We start from the raw sequence: 22861 nt of genomic DNA on the forward strand, positions 1-22861 counted from the left end.
TTCACTTCCAACAAGAACCGCTCACACGTTATTGAATAGTGCTCTAGGGAATCTCCCAACCATCAGGGGCAGCTGGAAAGGGTGCATGTCCTGAAGTTTTGGATTACAACTCCCTTCAGCCCCAGTAAGCGTGGCCCATGATGGAAGATGATGGGAGCTGTAGTACGAAACACTACAGAACACTGCAATAGTTTGAACAGTGCTGGAGAGGAAGGCTTCCTGTGATGTAGTCATCTACGGGAAAGTGATTTAGATCTTCTCTGCCATAGAGTCTTGCTAGATCCTCCCATACACTAGTTTTGCCTGGGCACCAAGTTTTTTGTGGTTGTGTTTTGTTTTTTTAAATGTGGAGCAATCACAGCATCCTCCACTGCATTTAGGACTTTTAAATAGTAGTAACCAGTACCATGACTAGGGAGTCACTGTACATTAAATAAAACCAGAGTAATAAGTGCCATCTCAGAAAACTGTCAGGCAGCACAATTTTAAATCATTTAATAGCATAGCAAGGTCAATGGACAGCTCTGGGTACAGCATGTTAGAGTAGTCCAGTCAGGAGGTTACTGGTGCTTGAATGACAATGGGTATAAAATGGTGCAGTGGTATACCAGCAGGAAATGATTGGAAAAGTTATGCATTTTTCTAGAAAAACTAGTCTCTCTCTCTCCCTCTGTCTCTGGAAAGGTATGGTGTTTCCTACAATATTTTTTACAATGTCTGGACAAAACATTAAAATTAGCATTCTTTCAAGCTTCATGCCTGCAATGGCAAGTTGGGGAGCTTATTTGCCACTTAAAACAAGACGGGGTGCCTACTCATATGTAAGTTGTTCTTTGGCTCTTGTCTTTCACTGTTCATCTGCTAATCATTACATGTATATACAGTGGTACCTCGGTTTACGAACTTAATCCGTTCTGGAAGTCTGTTCTTAAACCGAAACCGTTCTTAAACCGAGGCGCACTTTCCTTAATGAGGCCTCCCTCCGCCAGTGCCCTTCCACCATTCAGATTCCGTTCTTAGACCGAGGTAAAGTTTGCAAACCAGGGCACTACTTCCGGTTTTGCAGAGTTTGTAAACCGACTCATTCGTAAACAGGGCTGTTCTTAAACAGAGGTACCACTGGACTAAAAATGCAGCACAGGAACAAATGATGGGCAGGGCAGACAAATGACAAATGAAACAAACCAATCAAAAGCTTCCTTTAAGTAATCTCTAATCAATAGCTGGAGCTCCAGCACTACAGCTTTGATTCATGGCTATGGCAAATGAGGCAAATTGCCTGACCCTATTTACTACTGATCCCAGTAGGTTTGCCTTCAAAATGAACAATATCATAAAAGCAACATTTTACTTTTTGTAATAGTACTAGTAACATCCAACACATTTCTAAGTCTAGATAAAGAAATGTAGCATCTAGGCAGCTGTGCCACTGTTGAAAGGAGCCTACTGTGTAACTGAGACACTGGTAAAGAATGGCTGAGCTAGAATATGTTCTGCTACTCTGACATCCAACAGTGAACGCCCCCACCTCAAAAATAATCAAGTTTCCTTAGTTGAGAGTAACATTTCAAAAGGGCATTTAGGCATTGCTGAAGCACCATTAAGAGCCAACCCCCTGCTGCCTGCCTGAAAAGTGTGTCTACAGTCTGGGACCTCTTGACCTCACTTTCGGCAGGAAATTGGGCAAATTCAAACCTCCATGATTTACTTGAGTCTTACAAACTTCTGTTGGAGAAAGGCAAACAATGCAGGTAATTAACTCAACAGAAGCCTAATTAAATCCCTATTATGGAAGCAGGGCATGAAATTGATGGTGACATAAGGATGGTTCTTCCCAACAATAGAAAACGCATCAGTCAACATTCGTTTCAGGTGCATCCAGGCCTTGTATTGGAGCTCGCCAACTGATCTCTCTCTCACACACTCCCCACAATTGGTACTGATGGTGTAATCATCCATCACTTTCTTTGACAAAGTGCTGACACTCAGCCATGGCTCAGACAATTTTAACTCACTCCCCAACCCCCAGCAGCCGACTTCCCAATGCTCAACCAGCTAATATTCATTACAGGAGCCACAGTAATTAACCCAAGACTGATAGGGTATTTATCGTTAATCAGTTTTATGCACAAGCCATATCCAGTTGCAAGTGTCAACTCTGCAATGCAACAGGGCTCTCACATTGCTTGGTCTGGCATTCCTGGCTGTTTGACAGCGGTCTCCTTTCCGCAGACGGCAAAAGAAGCCAAGACACTGGAATCCAGAACCTGAGTGGGAGGTTGGGAAACTGGCCTAACTTTTGGTGATTTTTTTAAAAGTAACATCTCCACAAGAAGCGACTCGTTTGTGTCAGACTGCCATTTAGCAAAAAATATATTTTAAGTTTCCATTTGCTACTGGAGAATTTATTTCCTTTGCTTTGGCTAAGTGAATTTTCTTCTTAACTGCATGCAGTATTAAAACTATTTTAAGACTCAATAAGGAAAGAAGAAAGTTACCCCCCCCCCAAAAATGATCCTGATGGAATTCACTTCTCCTGAGATATGAAGGACTCTGAACCTCACCCCACATGGAAAGAGAAAAACTTCACAAAGGGGGGGGGGGGCTAATCTTATGAGTAATAAGTGAGAATGACTGATTTCCCAATGATTAGTATATAATCATTTATAGTGTTTGTTTCTGAAAACATCTGTACTCTCCAACACAATTACAACAATTAAAAATACAACAGAAGTTATGTGCCAACAATGCAATACCCAAGTCAAAGAACACTATTGTGATGTTAAATTTATTTTCAAAGGCAACATATAAATATGTTGCATAAATAATCAAGTGGAATAAATCCCCAAGACAGAAAGAGAACAAAAAGGAGTAGACAGAATAATGCTCCTGAGCCACTTTGCTGGCACAGACTGGAGTGCAGAAGGAAGATGAAGACCATCTGCCTACAAGCAGGATCTAAGCACAACTGTGATTCCCCACATGTGATTCCCAGGAACTGGTATTCAGGGGTACACTGCTTCCAACACAGCTAAGAGCCATTATTGATCGCCTGATCCTCCATGAATTTGTCTAATCCTCTTTTAAAGCTGTTCAGGTTGGCGACCATCATCGCCTCTTGTGGGAGCAAATTCCATAGTTTAACTGCGTGCTGCGCGAAGAAGGACTTTCTTTTGTCTCTCCTGAATGACCAGCTTCACTGAATGCCCCTGAGTTCTAGCACTCATTATCTTCATGCAATGCATGATTTTATACACCTCGATCATGTCTATGCTTAGTTGCCTTTACCTCTAAACTAAAAAAGTCCCAAGTGTTGTAGTATTTCCTCATAGTGTCTTGCTCTAACCCCTTGATCATTTTGGTTGCCACTTTCCTGAACTTTTCGAGGTGATAGGACATTTTTGTTGAGCTAGCCAACACAATTTGAAGATCCTCTTTCCTGGTTAGTCACTCCTTCAGTCTCACCCACATGCTGGTATGCACACTATGAGGCTGAATATTACTCCCCCGTTGCTGGATCGCTAACATGGTGATAATAAAAGGTTTTTTTACTGTTCTCATGAACAAAAGCAGCCACAATTGCCTCCCACAATTTTCTTCTCAGCAGCCATATTTTATTACTTTGTGAAATTATATTCCATTTGAACCATAACAGAATACTATTATGAAAGACGTAAGGAGGATTTAATGGATACATTGATCAAAATGTTCTTTCTAACACTTTTTAAATACTAAAATTATACTTATACCATTTTTCCAAGAAAGGGTGGGTTTTTTTGGGGGGGGGCTGTGTTGTTTGAAGTATCTATTGTAACCTCAATGCAGTTTCTATTATGAATTACCTGACAAGGAATACCTTTATTTTATTTTGTTCTGTAAGCAGGATGTACTTCCACTGAATGCATAGAGACAAAATTTCCCCCATGCTTCCCATCCATAACGTGTCAAAGGGCAAAACCTGAAGAGCTCCTTCCATTTACAGAAAGAATTTGGATCCAGGAGGCAGCTCCCACTGGAGGAAAGGAGAGTGGCAACCCCTCTGCAACCCCTCCAACCTCTTACATGATTCTGTAGGGTCCTCAAACCTTCCAGAGCAGATTTTGAGGGGACATAGTGAGGTGCAGGAGGAACCAATGAAAAATGCCTCCTTTATTCCAACTGAGGCTGTGTCTAGTTAGCAAAGTTCTTCTTCTGGGGAAGTCTTGATCCAACCCTTAATGCTGTGTTAATTTGCATAATATGTCTTGAACATAATTTCTCTTAATGCAGAATTTGAGTTTCATAGTGAATATCATCAGTCACTTCTTCAGTAAGCAAAGCACTCCAGTTTACCTAGGCTAAAACTAGCACTCAAACTTGCCAAACAACTGCTTGTTTGTTTTCCCCCTTTTTAGCCAGCATTTTGTAATAACCCAGCAGCTAAGCAGGCGCTTGTAACTTCTCTTTAAAACTAAAATCCTGATGATCAGCTAGTTTAAAATGCAAAAGGGGGGTGGATTTAGTCACATCCTCCTCCACTCCACTCCTCTTCCGTCGACACCTGATCAGTGGAAGTTTTGGTGGCGGCGGCAGTAGGTGTATAAACCAAGCAAAAACTATAGTTTATTTACATTTCAGGCTATAAATGGTCAGAAAGACCAAGTTCAGTAAAAAAAAACACCACACCCTACAATTCTAGAACAAGTTTTCTACCACCCTTATCCATGACAAAATAAAAATTGAACAATGGTATTTTGTGCATTGCTATTTCTGAGTCTACACATACAAGAAATGGGAGCCTTAAAAAAGAAGTCACCCATAGGGTTTGGATTTCATGCCCCTGTAATTTGGTTTGAGATCTCTCCATGGCTGAGAGTTTCCATGTTTTGTTAAACCGACCTGTAATAGGTAGCAAATCTACATTTTTTCATTTACCACTAACAGAAACTTAGTAGCTGTTAGCAACGACAAAATTAGCTTCTACCTAAATGTTGGCATGGCCTTGACATCTAAGCACCATGGTGTCTGTGCATTTTTTAACAGTTTTTGTATTTACTCAATTAATTTGAGGGGTAAGTTTCTCCAAAGGTAAGTCATAATTCATACAATGACTACGCCTGTTACTTAGTCCAAACAGACTAGAATCTACAAGGATCTGTTGGTCAGTCCAAAAGAAAAACCTTGTGCTATTTTAATAGCTGTTTATTGAGGTGTCTCTCAGGTCTGACAAGTTACTCATGTGAAAGGAAATATATTCTCCTCAAATAAGCAGGTAAGTGTCCAGCTACAGGAACACTTCAACATTTCCAATATTTTAACTGATATGTTGAAGTGTCAAGTGATCTGAAACTAAAATGGTTCAATACAGTTTTCTTTAAGCGAACATTTTTGGGCTACATCTGTGCCAAAACCTTCAATCAAGCTGCATATAGCTATAAAGTGTATGGTCTTAAGAGGCCTTTGTCATTACCTTGTCCTACATTTTGTAGGATAGATGCCATAAAATTTCACCTGGAAATGTTTCTGAAAGATATTCAGCTGATGCACTGTAAAATCTTTTCCAAACAGTATGTTTGGTAAGTTAAAGTACTCATGGCAACAGGCATAGCTTTAGTTTTTATATAAAATGCTTTTCTCAGACCACTAACACGATGGCTCGATATAATAATACAGTATTGATATCCATCATCATGACATCTAAACCCACTGGACACTAATAAAACTCATGGGTGTTTTTCATTTTTTTAAAAAAAAAACCTCTCAAGGTCAGTCCTTTGAGAAAAGCAGAAGTGTTTTTCAAAAGGTATTATAACTTAACTGCTTAGACTAGAACAGACAACACATTAGGTACGTTACATTTGACATGAGGTAGGATAATATATGACAGGTTCAGCTGTTTGGGTATCTGAATCTGTAGCGTGTATAGCATGGTTTTGGTACTAATTCCTAGTGTTTGGATAAGTGAATTTTTGTATAACAATCATTTAGACAGCAGCATCTTTGTGTAATTGGCTCTCCCTGAGGAGCTCAGAGCAACTGACATATTGGTCCCAAGCAATCTTTCACCAAGATGGCTTATAGTAGAAGAGCTGCTTAGGTTCAGCAGTAGAACCTCCATACCATTCTCGACACTAGCTGCTCTCTTACTCTAACTTACACATAAGCCATTCTTTGAACTATTTATCTGTTATTTCATTTAGTAGGGCGTCTCTTTTCCTGTCTCACAGCAAGGTTGCTCTCTAGCAGTCACTCACAGAGAAAATGGAGGTCTGCTGAGAAAGTATATTTATTGCTCTGCATACAGCAGGTCTCCTGGCAATTATTAAAATAGTGGTGGTCAAACTACAATTTATGACACCCCTTTTGAGAACACTGAAACAGCAATGACAAAACAGAGCCATACATTTTGTACAATGGTGCTCAAAAGGTGGCACAGGAGAACTCCCTAAACATGCAATAAACTGACAAATATGAACACTCCCTTGACTCTGCAAGTGTCATAGGGATAGTAAACCAATAAATTAAAATTCTCTATTAAAAGGATGAGGGGAGTCGCAGGTATTGTTTTGCTACACATTGGGTTGAATCTTCAACTTGCACAACAAGACTTCTACTGACATTTCCTCCCTAATGTAGCAGCCCTAAAATCTGCTCTGGAGAGTCCCTCTGGAGTAGAAGCTTGTAAGATGTCCTAACTTCTTTATTGGAGATTAGTTACAATTTCAGCTTCCACATTTTGCAGTGTAATCATGGAATAGCACTACAACCACCAAAATTCAGCAATAATAATCAGTTTCTATTGTCAGACAAAGCATGCCTACTGAACACACAGCAATCACTCATTTGCCATCCTGAGTCCCACATTTACTATTCTCAGTCAAAAAGGTTTTCCGGCCACTTTCTTGGAAGTGCCTCTGCTAACAAGTAGTTCAAATTTCATAAAGCAGAAATGCAGTGCACTTATCTTAAGAACTGTTTGCAATGGCCAAAACTAGAGTTCTAGTATATGACAATAGCTTAAGACTCCCATTTTAAGAGAAAAAGAGAAATAGTGTAGCAAGCTAATATACAAACATTTCCCTTTAGGCTATATTTTGGACAAAGTTAAGTGAAATTTGTGTTTAACAGCAAAATATAAAATATCAGCACATCACAATGGGAGACTGTTTTTGAAGAGGCCCAGCGTATTAAATTTAATAGAAATATAACTCTACTTACAATTGCTGGGGGATCATTCCATTCTTCATATGATGTGGCAGCATATGGGTAGATCCTGTCATTGATAATCTTGAGGGTTGCCAAAGCAATAGCTTTCATTGATTGAAAGTAAGCTTCCCAGAACCATCTTGCCTGCAAAGAATAATGAATAGTATTTTCAAAACATATTTATGTCAGACAGAAATATCAAACTTCTGTATATGGTTGAAACATATATGTGTCACATGCAACTGTACATAAGAAACTGAATCTAGGATGGGGTTTTGAAGACTAAAGCAGATCTGGTTCTCAATGACTCCACCATGTTATACAGGAGCAAAGTTTCTCCTGACAGTGGGCTGTTTCAGCCCAGACTGATCTCACAGAGTGATGCCGTATACACATAGATTCACTAAATCACCACAGCTGTCCAACCTGGAGCCCTCCAGATGTTTCTGACTCCAACTGTCATCAGCCCCAGACAGCATGGCTGAAGATCAGGAAAGGTGGGACGTGTGCCCCAAACATCTACAGGACATTAGACTGGGGAGGCCTACTATATAAACATCATCCATGCACATTTAAAACTAGTGTGCCAGCTGAACCCATTCCTGGAGTCGTCCAATCTGGCTACAACAATGCACAACTTAGTTACAAGGAGAAAAGAAACTCATTCTGACAACAGCTGCACTGGCTACTGGTTCATTTTTGGTCACAATTCAAAGTGCTGGTTAAGAACTATAAAAACCCTAAATGGCCATATCACCCAGTATGAGCCTGGCTGGGCTTTAAAATCTTCCAGGGAGGCCACCTTCACAGGCAGGTTTGCCATGCACCTAATTATAGACAGCAATTTTGGAGTCACTGGTGAGCCTCCTTGGGGAGGATATTGCATAGGCAGGAAAACATGGCCAAAAAGGTTCATCAGACTTGCCTTTCTTGATCTTTAGACAGTAAACGCGTACTGGCAGTGTACCTAAAAAGCAGGAGAGGTAATGGGTCTGGCCCTTTTTTATCTTATTTATTTGCTTATTAAATATAATGTATATACTGCTTGACTGCGAAAACAAAAAACCTCAAAACAGTTAGCTGTTTCCTGATAATAAATACACTGTAGAAAAAGCTATTCCTATTCTAGCCCTTTAGAAACAATGGCTACTGGTGCCATATAATGCAAGCAGCCACATCCAAACTACAGAACTCAAAACGCAAGGATGTACACAGAGAACACATTATCTTTTTATCATTTTAAAAATTCTCTGCCAATTATCAGAATATTTTTTCCAGAAAAAGAGGTGCCAGAACTCACCATGAACACCTCCCTGGTTCTCTTATAATGGCAATGGTGCCTACCCAAGAGGTGCCGGAACTGAGTTCCAGCAAGTTCTGGCTGACAAAAGCCCTGAGAATAGGCAATAGGTGGCTTTTTAAAATGTAATTAATTCATTCTTTGCTTCTCATACAGAACTGCAACAAAACAAATTGGTAAGGTCTTGGAATCAAATTGATTCTGAAAACTATCAACCCTAAAGGAAACATACTTTGCCAATAATCGTATCTCAAGCGGTCTGGCCTTACAGAAGTTATTTTCTCCACTTAATTGTTTCTGCAGAGATCTCCAACACAGTTAAGTGTCCAGAAGGCACTTAAATTTAAATACCTCCCCAAGGCCCAGTATCAGCCAGGAGGAATATCTGCATGTGTTTGTGTAGGACAGTCAGCAAGCAAGCAAAACAGTGTTTTTTCCCTCAACTGCATTGACTGTGCATAAAATTTCAGAGCACGATAAAAAGACAAAGGCATAACACAGCTGGTCATGAGTTACTGATGCTTATCAGGTTGACTTCCTAACTGTGAAGAAAAACCAGCAACACAAATATAGTTATGCTGAAATAACAATAGAACAGAACTTAGGAAATTATGCAGTTGTACTGTGTGGCTGAAGACTCTCACTGCTATGTACAAATAAATTATTGTCCTTGAACAGATAAAGTGGTCTCTGTTTTACAATAAGCTCTCAAGCAGGACAGGGAATGCTCAGTGTCTATTAAATACAGAGTGCTTTTCTGTGCCTGCAAAATGGAACAAGCCCATTATCCTTTACAAGTTGTCGGTTCCAAGTCCCCTATAAAAAAGAACAAGTTCCAACAAGAAGATTCTGAAGATGTTGTTTCTGAGCCAAATACATGAGTCCCATAGCCAAGTTGTCAGTTAGTTATGAAAAACAGGGTTGACGTTTACCCTGGGTGCACTTTTCATTGTAGAATTCATACAGAGGTAGACCTAAAACACAGTGCTGCTTTGTCACTTGCACAGTAGTATGCAATGTCCCTAAATTTCAGCCACATATCATTTACAGTTTTCTTTCTGTTAGTAAAAAGTGCTGGAGGCAAAAAAAATTCCACCAATGGGGCACTGCCCCACTCCCAACCAATGTTAATGTACTGGGAGGGGAAATTGTCCCCCGTGGTATTTTACAGCAAAGATTGACCCAAAGAATCAGACCTGAATTTCTGTAACATTTCACCACCCTAGGACACACAAATTCAGATTGGGGTAAAACAACAACAACAACAACAACAACAACAACAACAACAACAACAACCCAAAAACCTGTCTGTTAGATTTTTAGTTTCTGTTTAAGAATTAATGTGTTAGCTAACATGTCCCATGTGGTTTTTCAAGCAAAAATTGTTCCAGGGAAGCAGATTAAAGTGATATTCTCCTGACACAACACACATGGATCTATAACAGATGTTCTATAGTCTTGGTTCAGACACAACACTAAGCCTAACATGGTGGGTTATCTGAAAAAATTGTATCTGCGCCACACAAGCCACAAGAGGTAGCCAGGGTTTGTGCTTGGCTAACGTTTGGGTTTATTTGGTTTGGGGTGTGTGTGTGCATAAGCCCAGGTAGCCAAGCCATGTCTTAGCTTAGCAGAGAACATAGAAGCAGGACTGGGGAGAAGCCAAGTGGTTGTGATTTTTATTCTACGTACTGCATACTTGCTTGTTCATGCTTATTCATGTTTTGGCTTAGTATGACAGGCAAACTGCACCACAGGGGATGTCAAGCTTTGGGTGGAAAACTACCTCATAAATCTGTCTATGGCATGGCCATTTTTATTTTATTTTTTGTTTTCCTTTCTTCAGTTAATATGTGCATCCTAGTTAATATGTGTCCCTAGCTTAGGCTTCTAAGTAGGAAATCATCAGGAGAACGGTAAGATATTTTAGTAGTTCCCGCATGATGAGGATAATTAAATAAACCAACTTATGTGCTGCTTTCAAAATGCACAATTGATTTTCACAGACATTTGGCCTGATCCAACAGGGCTCTTCTTATGTTCCTATCTTTATACCCCATATTCTTTCCATATTCTGTATCTTTTGCAATCAACAGAAACACCCAGAGGCCTTTTGAGTTCTGCTATTGGGTGTTCCAAGCTCCAACAATATATGTAAGAGCTAAGAGTGCTTCAATAACAGGAAGTTTTCACACACCTTAACGAGGGTGCTCACAAACAGCATGCAAAATCATCCATGTATTTCCATGAAACTTGGTGATATTCCAGATTGAAATATTAGGTATGTTTCTTGTTAATATCCAGGTCTGCACTATTATTTCATAATAGTGAAGAGCTATTAGTTTACTCATTTTGGCCCCATCACATGCCCTCTCCACTCAATTTTATACTGTGGAAACAGGTTTATGTGATATGATGTAAGAGTGTCTATTAAAAACTCAATTCCTGCAGGATGCATTCACCTCCTCAATCTTCTACTAGCAACATCAAAAAGAATGTTATGTTTGTCCCATGAATGACAGGGAATTAGGAAGACATGAAAGGAAAGGGAACAATTTTTATAGCCTAAATATCTATGCCCATCTATAGCCAAATAATTATTACCGGTAATTTAAGAAGATAACTATGCAAGGGTTTACAATCTTTTTTTTAAAGTTGTGTTTCAGTAAGGCAAAATCCAAAACTTTCCAAGGAGGTTGCAAATCTCCAAACAGATGTTTTCAGAGCTCAGTGAATCCTTCCCACCTTGTTTGCTTTTACAGGAAAAAAACTGATTAGCATGGCTAGTCAGTCATCCAGTACTGTCCAATACACAACATTACTAAGCACAACAGGAAATTCTTCTGCTGTAGAAGAAATGCCCCTTCCCTATTTCATCAAAGAAAGCTTTGATTTCCCCCCTGCAGTGCACGTAATTTAAAAACTTAGACGAAAAGGAAACACAGGTAATTGGCACTATCACATGGCACAACTTTTTCTGGCTGATTTGATTTTAAATCAGAGAGACTGATTAAATTGAGTGATTCTAGATACAAAAAGTCCTCTCCATCAGAGTTGACACTAGCTGAAACATGACCATTCAGTTGTAGGTACTGTAGAATAAGGTGTCAGGACAGAGTTTCTGGGTTGAACTTCTCTGCATTTTTGCTGTTGTTGTTCTAGCACCTTAGCCCTATTTTATCACTACCTGTCAACCAGCTGCAGCTGTTTGGCTATTAAATCTTCCTCATTTAGTAATCCATGCAGACTCTGCATGTGGAGACCAAGGTATTTCTGCAATGAGGCTGTGTGCTTAAAGCTCCACACTGGACTATTTTGTCCTGCTTTTCATCCTTGCCTGCCCCCTGGAATTTTCTTCAAATCAATTTATTATGTGGTCACAGATCCATTCCGTTCTAATTCACTTCATATCATGAAGAACCAGAACCTACTAGAATTCTGGTCTTCACTCATTTTTTTATTTTTTTTTAGAGTTTGTGACATCCTAGAAGAACTAGTAGATATGCAGTATTAGACATCCAAATTGTGAATGTCTATGAGCCAGCTCCATCATAACTCTACCTCTTTAGTATTTTACACACCAGGCAAAATCACTTTGCTGAAATGTACTTCTGGCTGTTTCAAGAACAGCTGCTCTTGTGCTGTTTTTGGAGTGGATGGCCTTTATTATTGTAGTGTAATTTTTGGTTCTTAAAAAAGAATGATGGCTTTTATAAAGTAAATTAACAAACAAGCTAAGGATTGAGGGATGCACAGGAATAAGCAGCAGAGGCAAAACTAATTTGCCTATTAATGCAATTTGTATTTGTTATGTAAAGGAATGATGCACTTAATTTATAACACTCTTCTGTTTATAACTTTAGTTAAACCATTCAAACCTGATAAATAATTTCATCTTCTATACTACCCATCTGTTTCATCTTTTCCCTCTCAGTTATCTCTTCCTTTCTCTGGGTTTGATCTAGAAAAGCAAGGTCACAACTCCACTTGCACAATGGGGTTTGCAGATTCCTATCTGTTCCCCACTACAGTGCTATGTACCCCCTAAAGAGCTGCTTCTAGGGTCCAGGGATCATATGGGATTGTGTGGGATAAGGCATAAGGGGCTGAAGTGGGACATGGAAGCAACAGAATTCAGGAACCCTGTGTTGCATTGCTGTGGTGCCTTTCCACTGGCACAAGACATTTTGGGTTCAAGAAAGTATGTTTAAATGCATCTGTGCAGCTATAAGGCCTATGGGAGGAGGAGGAGACCCATGTGATTGGGGTGGCCTGGGAGTTGCAATTAGAATCTTATAAATCTCATTTGGACAAAATTTCAGAAAGGTATGTGGGCCTTCATGGGTTTACACATGGCATCAGGTTTGGGGCAGATGAATGAAGTTTAGGGGAAATGACCTAGCAGGCAAAATGAGGAGATCTGGAAGGCCAATTTTGATCCATGTGCGCTAGGTCCCCCACCCATTGGTTTACAAACAAATGTTAGGGTTAGCTTCTCATGCATTTATTGGGAAGAGCAGGATCAATTTATTCCACATGCAGGCACGCCTCCACTTGAGAAAGGAAACGTCTGTACCACATGTACCTCATAAATATTGGCAATACTGTATTGGAATTTTCCACACTCCCTAACAAGGTAGTATAACACAAACTCAGGCCAGACTTGGTTTGAGCACAACAATATGCTAATAAGAGAAGTTGAAGTGTATGGTAGACATTTAGAATAACCTTTTTGCCAGGATCAAGTAGGAATGTAGCATTTGCAGAAATCTACACACTGAAACTAATATCCATATATACCAGCCTTCGCCATGTTTTGGACTACAACTCCCATCACGCCTGACCATTGGCTATGATGGTGGAGGCTGATGGGAGTTAGTGACCTTCCAGTTGTTTTGGACTCCCTAGCATGGGAAAGTTGATTTAAGCAAAAATGCTATTTTCCTTACAAATGCACATGCTTAACTACCTATACCGCCCCCCAGGCCTGCACAGCATCAAGTCATATACTACAGTTTATTGCCATAGCCTGAGCAAAACTTGCTGTTAGCATACTTAGAGATGCTTCATCGTACTGCACAATGACAAATGTCTTAACTTAATATGAAAAAAATAATACCGGCAAAATGCACAAAAAGGCAGTATTAATGAAAACAGATTAATCACATGAGGGCTACATCAGCAGGGGAAAACTTTTGGCTTGCATCAATCAACTAGACCAAAGTTCTAGTCGGAAAAGAGAAAAATCAGCCAAGAGAAAGGGAGAAGGACTTGGAAGAAAGCAATAAAAGTTAATTGCCTAACCTAACGGTCAGGCGCCATAGCATTGCAAGTTGTTGCCCCACTGCAAGAGTCAAGTGTTCCCAGAGTGCCACACTTCACACCGTTTATGAGGTCCTGAAGTGCTACCATTTTCATGTTGGCAGAGGTTACTTTAATGGCTTTCTTTTGGAAAAGCTTTATAGAAAACCAATACATTTTTTACTACCTTTAGGTAAGTGAAACAGAGGTGACTGTTCTAACAGTACTGCAATTATCCCTAATATTATATTGGTCTTTGTCCTTTATTAAACTTTTAGTCTTTGCAAAGCCAACTCCCTCCACCCAGACTCTGTTTCAGTTTCTGGCCATAAATTTTCACAAGCTTCAACTTATCAACATATCCACTGCCATTAACAGTACATCTATACCTGATGCAAATCTAAACCTGATATCCTATGAAATACTGCAAACGTGCATTAAGTTGTATTAATACAAGTCCCTCTGATTTCACAATTTTTTCATGTGGGAGGCAAGCCATATAAATGCACACTGCATCAGATTGCTTTCACAAGGATGGGGGACCCTCCAGAGCAGATTTTGGGGGGCTCACAGAGGGGAGGAGAAAAAGGGGGAGTCCTTTTCCATGAACTCCACTTACACAGTATTGGATAAAACCTATTTCATTACATGTTTATTTTATTTTATTTATTTCATAAAACTAATCACTGCTTGACTGTAAAAAAAAACCTCAAAGTAGTTCCACAGTGATCCACTGAAACTTGATAATAAGCTAATAGAAACTGAAGGAAGACGCTTTCCACTCCCAAAAAAAGTAACTTGGAGAATTGTATTAGGCCAGTTTGTAGGTTATTTTCCAAAGAAAATTATTTAAGTGGTATGAATCTTGGAATGAACACCCTCACACTCAACTCTAGGAAAGAATAAAAAGTGAACAGGATACACTGTGTTTATCTGGACATGATACTTCCTTGATCTTTTTTTTTTTTTAACACTTTGCACCGTTAGACTGGGTGAGCAAGGGATGCTTCATTCAAAACAAACACTGTACAGCCCAGTTAACTTATTACCTGCTGTGGATATTGAGGTGGAAGGAACATGAGATCCCAAGATTCATACCAAGTTGAGATTTGACATCCCCTCCCCACAAGTAATTAACGAGTAAACAGGCTTGGCAAAGATGAACTGCTGTATAAATGCTTTTTAAAGCATTTAAAACAGGACAGGGCAAAAAGGAAGTTTGTATTGCTGGTGAACTCCCCCATGGTATCTTCGTTGGCCCCCATCCAAGAATATTGAGATCATCAAGCCACCAACTGACCCCATGGTCTTTATGGTACTTTAATGGCAAGCCTAGCTAAAACTACCATTGCTAGCATTTGGCAAACTGAGATGCCAACCTATGAAATTCGAACTCTCACATTGTAAGAACACACATTAGGAATATTTCATTATTGATCAGACCAGTAACCTATATGTAAGGAATGAAATCGTAGCTAGTACCAACATTTGTTTTGTAGTTTCAGATTCACAAGGAGCACCAAGGTCACAGTTCAAAATCCTTGTCTGACCCTCCAGATATTGGTCACTTGGGAGTTGCCTTCTATAGGTTCTCAGTTTCATTGCTGTAAACTACTGACATCACAGACGAGTCCCAGTGGTGAGGTTAAAAAGGGAAGATATGTTGTGTTACTAACTACCTTTTATTGATCCTTATTCTGAGTTTGCATTTCAGTAGTATTCAAAGAATCATTTTATGCAAGTCATTCAGATGCATAATAGCAAAAGAGAACCATTACAAATGTTTACTGGTGCCAGACTTTGCACACTTGCCAGCGTTCTATGTTCTTGCTCAGTTCTAATGATGGCAAATACTGTGTAAGACACATGTAGGCATTTGAATATCTAAGCAAGGACACTGATGTAACATATCCTCACTCCTCCAATTTCAACTTGGTAACCTCAAGGTTGGATTACTGCACTCTGCTATTTGTGGGGCTACTCCAGAGTAGCTAGTGTAGAACATGGTAGCTAGGTTGCTTGTTAAATGCAGGTGGTAGTTCCCCCACCCACCCACCCTTTTTTCAGGATTTGCACTGGCAGCCAATTTGCTACCAGACCAAGCTCAAGGTGTGGGTACTAACATATAAGGCCCTACAGAGCTCAGGACAGGTTACTGACTGCACAATAACTTGCCATCAATTTTATCTCAAGTAAGGAAGACAGTCCAAGCAACCAAGGCTGGCACACCTGAAAAATATATCAGCAATATTCAGCAAGCAACTGTGTTGAGCTGGGAGGGAGGGAACAGGCAACAGCAACTCCTCTAGATTCAAACCATGGTCACTAATCATATATTAACCAAGCTAGGAATGAATAACGCCTGGGTGAACAGGTGAGTTTTAAGCCGGCGCCGGCACACACACACACACACACACACACACACACACAAAGACTCAGGACTGCCATATTTCAGAGGGGAGGGGCAATAGTTATAGACAACAATGTTACTTTGAAGGAGGGAAGAGCAGAAATACCATGAGATTTCTTCTGCAAAATCATACCTAATTCCACTGAAGGAGATGTATCAGAGCAACAGAAAACAGCCAGGCAGTACGAAGTCTGTAGTATTGATCTCTCAGAGCAATGAGTCAATAAGCAAGGTCAGACACAGGAATTCCAAAGGGGAATTTTTACAATCCTTTTGTCTAAATGTTTCACAGATCCAACATTCTGCTTTGTACTTGTCACCTCACAAACCCAAATCCACAGATATTCAGATCTGCTTCAGTTACTGCCAACATAAGAGGGGTTTGCCAGGAATGGGGAGAACAAAAATCAGTGCTATGCATAAATATCTAACGCAATATGACTGCCAACTGAAAAAGGGTGAAAAGGATTCAGCTACACTTTCTGACAAGTGACGGACAGCTCCCGAAACAGAAAGCAATAGGTTTCAAGTCTCGAGGGTATCGCTTTCAAATATGTCAGTGTTCTAAGGGTGGATCAGTTTTCCCTGCTGCAGGCATCCAGCTGAGAGGTGAAATCCCAAGAAAAACATAAGAATCCAACAGCAAGCCTTTGAGGTGGCAAGAACCAAGAGAGGTTCAAAGACAAGGCTGGTCAGTGGGTAGCACCTCCAAGCACCACGGAGGTTAGAGGTTAGTAAAGCAGGAGCCACTGTCCAATAAAACTGTGTTTAGAGAACCCACTCGGCAGATAAATTGAGGCTCTGTTTACACCTTTCCCAGCTTTCCGAACTATCTACTGATGCTTCCTACTGTGATTTGGTACTATGTCCCCTAGCCATCTCCCTTGGTCGACAGCTGCCCTGGCTCTAGACTGGGCAGGCTTACAACATGGCTGGAAACTTTTAATCAGTATCCAACATCATGAGTAAATAAATACAAAGGGCCTGCTGCCACAACAACATCGATCTTACTTGAGATTTCTCATTATTGCCATAGCAAGGGAATAGAAGATTTAATTCCTTTGAATGCAGAGGTTAAATACGAAGGAAATTCAGGACCAAATTTCTTTTTGCTTCAAATAGGGATCTGTTTTATTAAAGGGCTGCCCTTTATCCTAGACTACACAAGGGATGCCTCGTATCTCACAAGGTCCTTAGAGTCACAGTATTCTATAAAGTGTGTAACCAAGAAAATCTCTATTGTATTTTCTGGCGTATAAGACTACTTTTTAATCCAGGAAAATCTTCTCAAAAGTCGGGCGTCGTCTTATACGCCGGGTGGAGAATCTGCAGTCAAGTATATCTCAAACTCTATATTTTAACTGGAAAAGTTGGGGGTCGTCTTATACGCCCAGTCGTCTTATACGCCGGAAAATACGGTAATGATAATTTTGTTCTGGTGACCGGTGTTTAATAAACAGAAGATGAAGAGTCTGCTCAGAAGTCAAGCACTAACCCCAACTATGAGTGGTGGCTATGATCACTCAGGAGCAGATACTTTTCACATACTCACAAGACACTATTACTGTTTCTCATTCCCAGGACTGATGCCTGGCCCCAAAATAGGTTTAGGTCTGAACCCTAGGACCCCTAGACTTCAAATAAGAAGGCCTCCAATTAACAGCAGAAGGGAGAAACCTAGAAGAAGGGGAGGCAAGGAGTTATTTCAGCCCTGCCACATGAAGTTTGATTAGTCTTCCAGTGCCTTATGCCACCCATTTACTGTGATGTCATAGGAATATATACATATTAGTGCAGGTTTACAGGTGACATGCTCACAGGTAGAGGATCTAGCACTGTAAATGCTTTCTTTAAAAAAAAACTGCATTCCCAAAATTCTAACACAAGATTGCTTCATTACACAAGAACCAAGAACACTATGTGAAAAATGAGGTAAGTAGGGGAAAAACACTTATGGGCAAATTTATAAATATACAAAATATTATTAGATGCTAAGAATTCTTATAACTTCTGGCAAGCAGCCACATAGAAGATTCTTCTTCACCTTACTGCATGGTCCTTCTTAAGATCCAGCATAACAGAAGCATATTCTTTGCAATATCAAAAAAAATTGAGGTGATATAATGTAACACAAACTTACGAAAGTAATACCTTCAGCTTCCATATTTCGGTGAGTTATTTTTTAAACATGTTATGTTATATACATATATACAATCTCTCTTAATGGGAAACGGAGAGCTTCTGCTTCATACATCTGATAAGATGGAAAAGTGTCCAGGGTTGACATTTATGAAGGTAGAAATCTAGAAAGGCACTCTGGGAGGATTAAAGTGGGGTTAGGTTCTCCAGTCACACAATCTAAAATAGTACAAATGGCAGATGGATAAAAGTTCTTTTCAATGTGATAATGATTCTAAAGAGCCTGAGAAAGAGGCTGTTTTCCCTCAAGGGGAAGACAGATGGCCGAAAGTCAAATATACTAATTAAATGCCTTTCAAATATCTAGCAGTTGCCCGTAAGTTCTCCTTTAATAATCATTTAAAATCCGTGCATTCTCATTTTTTCATACACAACCAAACACAGACTACGCTTTGATTGGAGATAAATAAATAATTTGTTGTACACTATATAAGCAGTCTAGTATGAGGCTGTCCTAGGCAGATTTCTCTCCAGTTCCCATCTCCATATTCTTCACAATCCATTTGGTGCAGAACTTTTCCCCGGGTTAAAAAAGGAGAGGTTTCACACGCCTGCATATATTGCCTGGAGCCAGTAATAGCTCATATAGCTGTCAACGAACTGATAAGAGTCAAAATTACTCCACCGAGTCCCCTTTAAAGAAGAGCCAAAAGCAGCACATTAAACGAAAAAGGGGAAGGGTCACAGAAACCAGTCACTCATGCTGTTTTAAAGTGGCATTAAAAACAAATAAATTATTTACTCCTGCAAATGTCTCATTTGACCTGGAGACTGAAGCCCACTTGGAGGTCAGAGTTGAGACATTTGGAACAAAAGCAAAACACGCTGCCACTGCGATGCTTCTTCTGAATAAAGAGGTCAAAGCAGCACTAATCCCTCCTCTTTGGCATAAAAGGGAGACGGACAGTACAGAAAACTTCAGGCTTGCTACCCAATTAAGCAGAGGGTATCTTTGCTTGTTTTATAATAAATCTTTTTTAACTGGCTCACAAAAGGACAAAAGGGCTCGGGCAAAATCCACAACAGTATCTCCCATACAAGCTCCATTACTATGAACAGAAATTGTATGAAGATCAGCTCTATTGAACTATTTTTTAGAAGGCACCCATTAACCCAATCATTTTCCTCCCCTCGATACAGTAAAACAAACCTTCTGAAATATAACATTATAATATAATTATCTCTCACACATCTCATTTTATCAACAAGAACAAACACCAACTCTTCAAGTCTGGTGTTAAGTGTTTCTTCACCAGCCCAGAGTTTAGAGAGTTTTATACAGTCTGAGATGTTTAAAAAGTGAGACTATGGTCCTCCACCTGCCCTCAGGCTATTCCCAGATTAAGTTTACATTCAAGGATACATAATTGGCTGCATTATCAACAGCACAGGAACTGTTTCTTAACCTGCTCCTCCGACAAATCCTTGTAGATTGACATTTAATGCATTAATCTGTAATAATAGAACCAAACAAATTTAAAAGGAAATGAAGAGCCTGACCATTAATTCACCTTGACCTTTCCATTGCCTTTGATACAGTTGATTATTCTCTCCTTCCTCACTCCTTTTAAGCCCAAGGTCTCTGGGATCCTCTTCTCAGCTGGTTCTCTTTCTATCTGCCTGAAAGCTTTTTAAGATTTCAATGGGTGCCTCAGGAATCTGTTCTTGGCTCTCTACTCATTATCCCTGGAACATCTCATCAAATCACACGGCTTTCAGTACCACCTTTGTACAGATGACAACCATCTCTCTATCCCTGAACTGTTTCCCTAATTACAATCTTGCAATTCTAGCTGGTATTTCTGCCTGGATGCCTCGTTGCCTCAAAATTCATTATGTCAAAGACTGAATCTCTTGTCTTTGCTCAAAAGCCCTCCTCTCCTCTTATGTTTTCCATATCAATTGATAATATTACCACCCACCCTGTTGAACAAGAACATAGCCTTGGCTTTAACCATTCCCCCACTCTCTTTTCATATTCAGTTTGCAGCCAAGACCTGTTGCTTATCCCATTACAACATTGCAAATAATAATAATATTTTTTTTAAAAAAAACACTGCCCTTCCTCTTTGTCCTGACAGCAAGAACTGTGGTCCATGCCCTGGTCACCTATTGCCTACGCTACTGCAGTCCTCCCTGGTCTCGCCTTAAGTCCCCTCACCACTGCCAGTACACAGATGCCAAAATAACCTCTCTGATGGGACAAATTAATGTGACAACACTCCTTAAAATCCCCAGTACAAACTCCCTGTTCTTACTTATAAAGCCTTTCCACAGTCTTGTCCTCCCTTGGGTCTCTTATTCCAATATATCCCTGCCTGTGACTTTTGCTCCTCCAGATCCACTGCCCGCAGTTATCCAAAGATTTCCTGCTCCCTCCTAAGATTCTGTCATTCTCTTTGCTGTCCTGTATGCTTAGAATTACTCCCAGAACACCTGAATGGTAGTGCCACCTCTCATTTCCTATCCAAAATTCACTATTTCCATGAAGTCTTTGGCTCAACGTTTTAGTTCATATCTCCTACTGTAACCTACTCTGCAATAACACCTAAGTATATTTAATGGAAGCAACTGCCTAATCTATAGTCCCCTTTCCTTTGTGTGGAATTTTAGATAGCTAAGTTTCTCCCTCTCTCATAACACTAAAATTTGTGGACATCCAACAAAACTGAACGTTGGAAGATTCAGGATGGACAGAAGAAACACATAATGCCGTTCAGCTGTGAAATTCACACCCACAAAAGGCAGTGATGGACGCCGACTTGGATCGCCTTAAAAGAGAATTAGACAAATTCATGTAGGATAACGGCTATTAGCCACAACTGCCACTATCAGGCAGTCTGCTTCTGAATACCAGTTGCTGGAAACTGCATGAGGGGAGACAGCTGTTGCACTCGGGTCCTGGTTGAAGACTCCCCATAGGCATCTGGCTAGCCACTGTAAGAACAAGATATTGGACTAGATGGGCCACTGGCCTGATGGATCACAGCTGTTCTTATATAATCGTACCTTGGAAGTCAAACGGAATCCGTTCTGAAAGTCTGTTCAACTTCCAAAATGTTTGGAAACCAAAGTGTGGCTTCCGATTGGCTGCAGGAAGCTCCTGCAGCCAATCGAAAGCCGCGTTGGACGTTCGGGTTCCAAAGAACGTTCGCAAACTGGAACACTCACTTCCGGGTTTGCGGTGTTCGGGAGCCAATATGTTCGACTTGCAAGGCATTTGGAATCCAAGGTACGACTGTATTCTTGAAGTCATTCCTGAAGCAGAGCCTGGCTGCATGGCTACCCTGCCTCTGCTGGAGTGGTGAGGAGGTTCTTATGTACTTCCTTGTGCCTTGGGTACCTGAGCCCCAAAAGGGGAAAGGCAAAAAGCCCCCTGGAAGGAAGAGGGAAGAGGAAAACAAGGAAATGAAGAAAAAAATTCAAAAGGGACGCTCCGTTGCAAAAAAAGTAATCCACTAAGCTAAGCATTGAAAATCCAAAGCAAGGAAATTAAGTTGAAAAGGAAATAAAATTAGAAGCACTCCACGTGTTGAATTGCTGAATTTCTTCAGCGCTAAAAGACCCTGTCTGCGCAACTCGGAAGGCAGAGCCAGCCTGGAAAGCGTGGGATGACTCCTCCCCCAGCAAGGATCTACATGGGACCCTGTCCACTCAGAAAACAGGAGCCATCGAGACATAATAAAAATGCAGTAGTTGTTCCTGTATGCAGGTATGCACAGTTCTTTTCTACCAACTCCAATACCTTGTCCAGTTTCTCTGCACTTTTGTGACTCGGGACTTACAAGCAGATCAAAGACAGAGATCTACAGGAAGTGACAGGAGCCTATGACAAACGCAGAGCTTTCTGTGGATTCGCCACTCACAGGAGCGTCTAGTTTTCTGGCTCCATGTGTATCTAATACGAGGGAGGGAGGGTTTGAGAAGAATGCTTACTAGGTGGCTTTTTTTAAGAAATCAGGCTGGCAACAGAGCTGCTTAGCAGACATGGGGTGGTCTCAGAAATCCATGTGTTCAGCCAGCTTGCTATCAGTTTCATAAGTTCAATTGGCTCATGTCTCTTCCAAGTGGCAAGTCTGCTGGGGTTAGATAAAGCCAGAAGAAACCTCTGGTTTCTGTAAAACTAAAAGGAGGGGCTGGGGTGGGGGTGGGGAGGGGGAATGGGGACATTCACATACTCCAAGCACACATGGACACCATATTTTCATTCTTTCAAGGCATAACTGCATGGGATTAAGCATGAACACAAATCAGTTTGCAGGATTAGCAGTCAAAGATGTGTCAGAAATTCAGGTGGGCTTGGGGCCTTGTACGGCAATCTGTTTAGCCAACTTGATTATAAAAAGTCTAGATTGCTGGACTTGCCCAAGGTCTCATTGCAAGCAAGTCAGCAGAGAGAAAAGGGGACAAAAAAGCCTAAGCCACACAACCCTTAACCATAAAATACCACAGCTCCTCAACTCTGG

The 22861-nt window shown here is 40.5% G+C and overlaps 1 protein-coding gene across 1 annotated transcript in view; it reads right to left on the reverse strand.

Annotated features, from left to right (window-relative positions):
- Window positions 1–22861, reverse strand: part of EXT2 (exostosin glycosyltransferase 2) — a 78506-nt gene that overhangs the window by 30306 nt on the left and 25339 nt on the right. The window contains exon 8 of the mRNA XM_033149484.1: window positions 7198–7329. Coding sequence (XP_033005375.1) covers window positions 7198–7329 — 132 coding nt within the window. The remainder of the gene's footprint in view (window positions 1–7197; window positions 7330–22861) is intronic.

The sequence above is a fragment of the Lacerta agilis genome, chromosome 1, assembly GCF_009819535.1.
Source record: "Lacerta agilis isolate rLacAgi1 chromosome 1, rLacAgi1.pri, whole genome shotgun sequence".
Lineage (NCBI taxonomy): Eukaryota > Metazoa > Chordata > Lepidosauria > Squamata > Lacertidae > Lacerta > Lacerta agilis.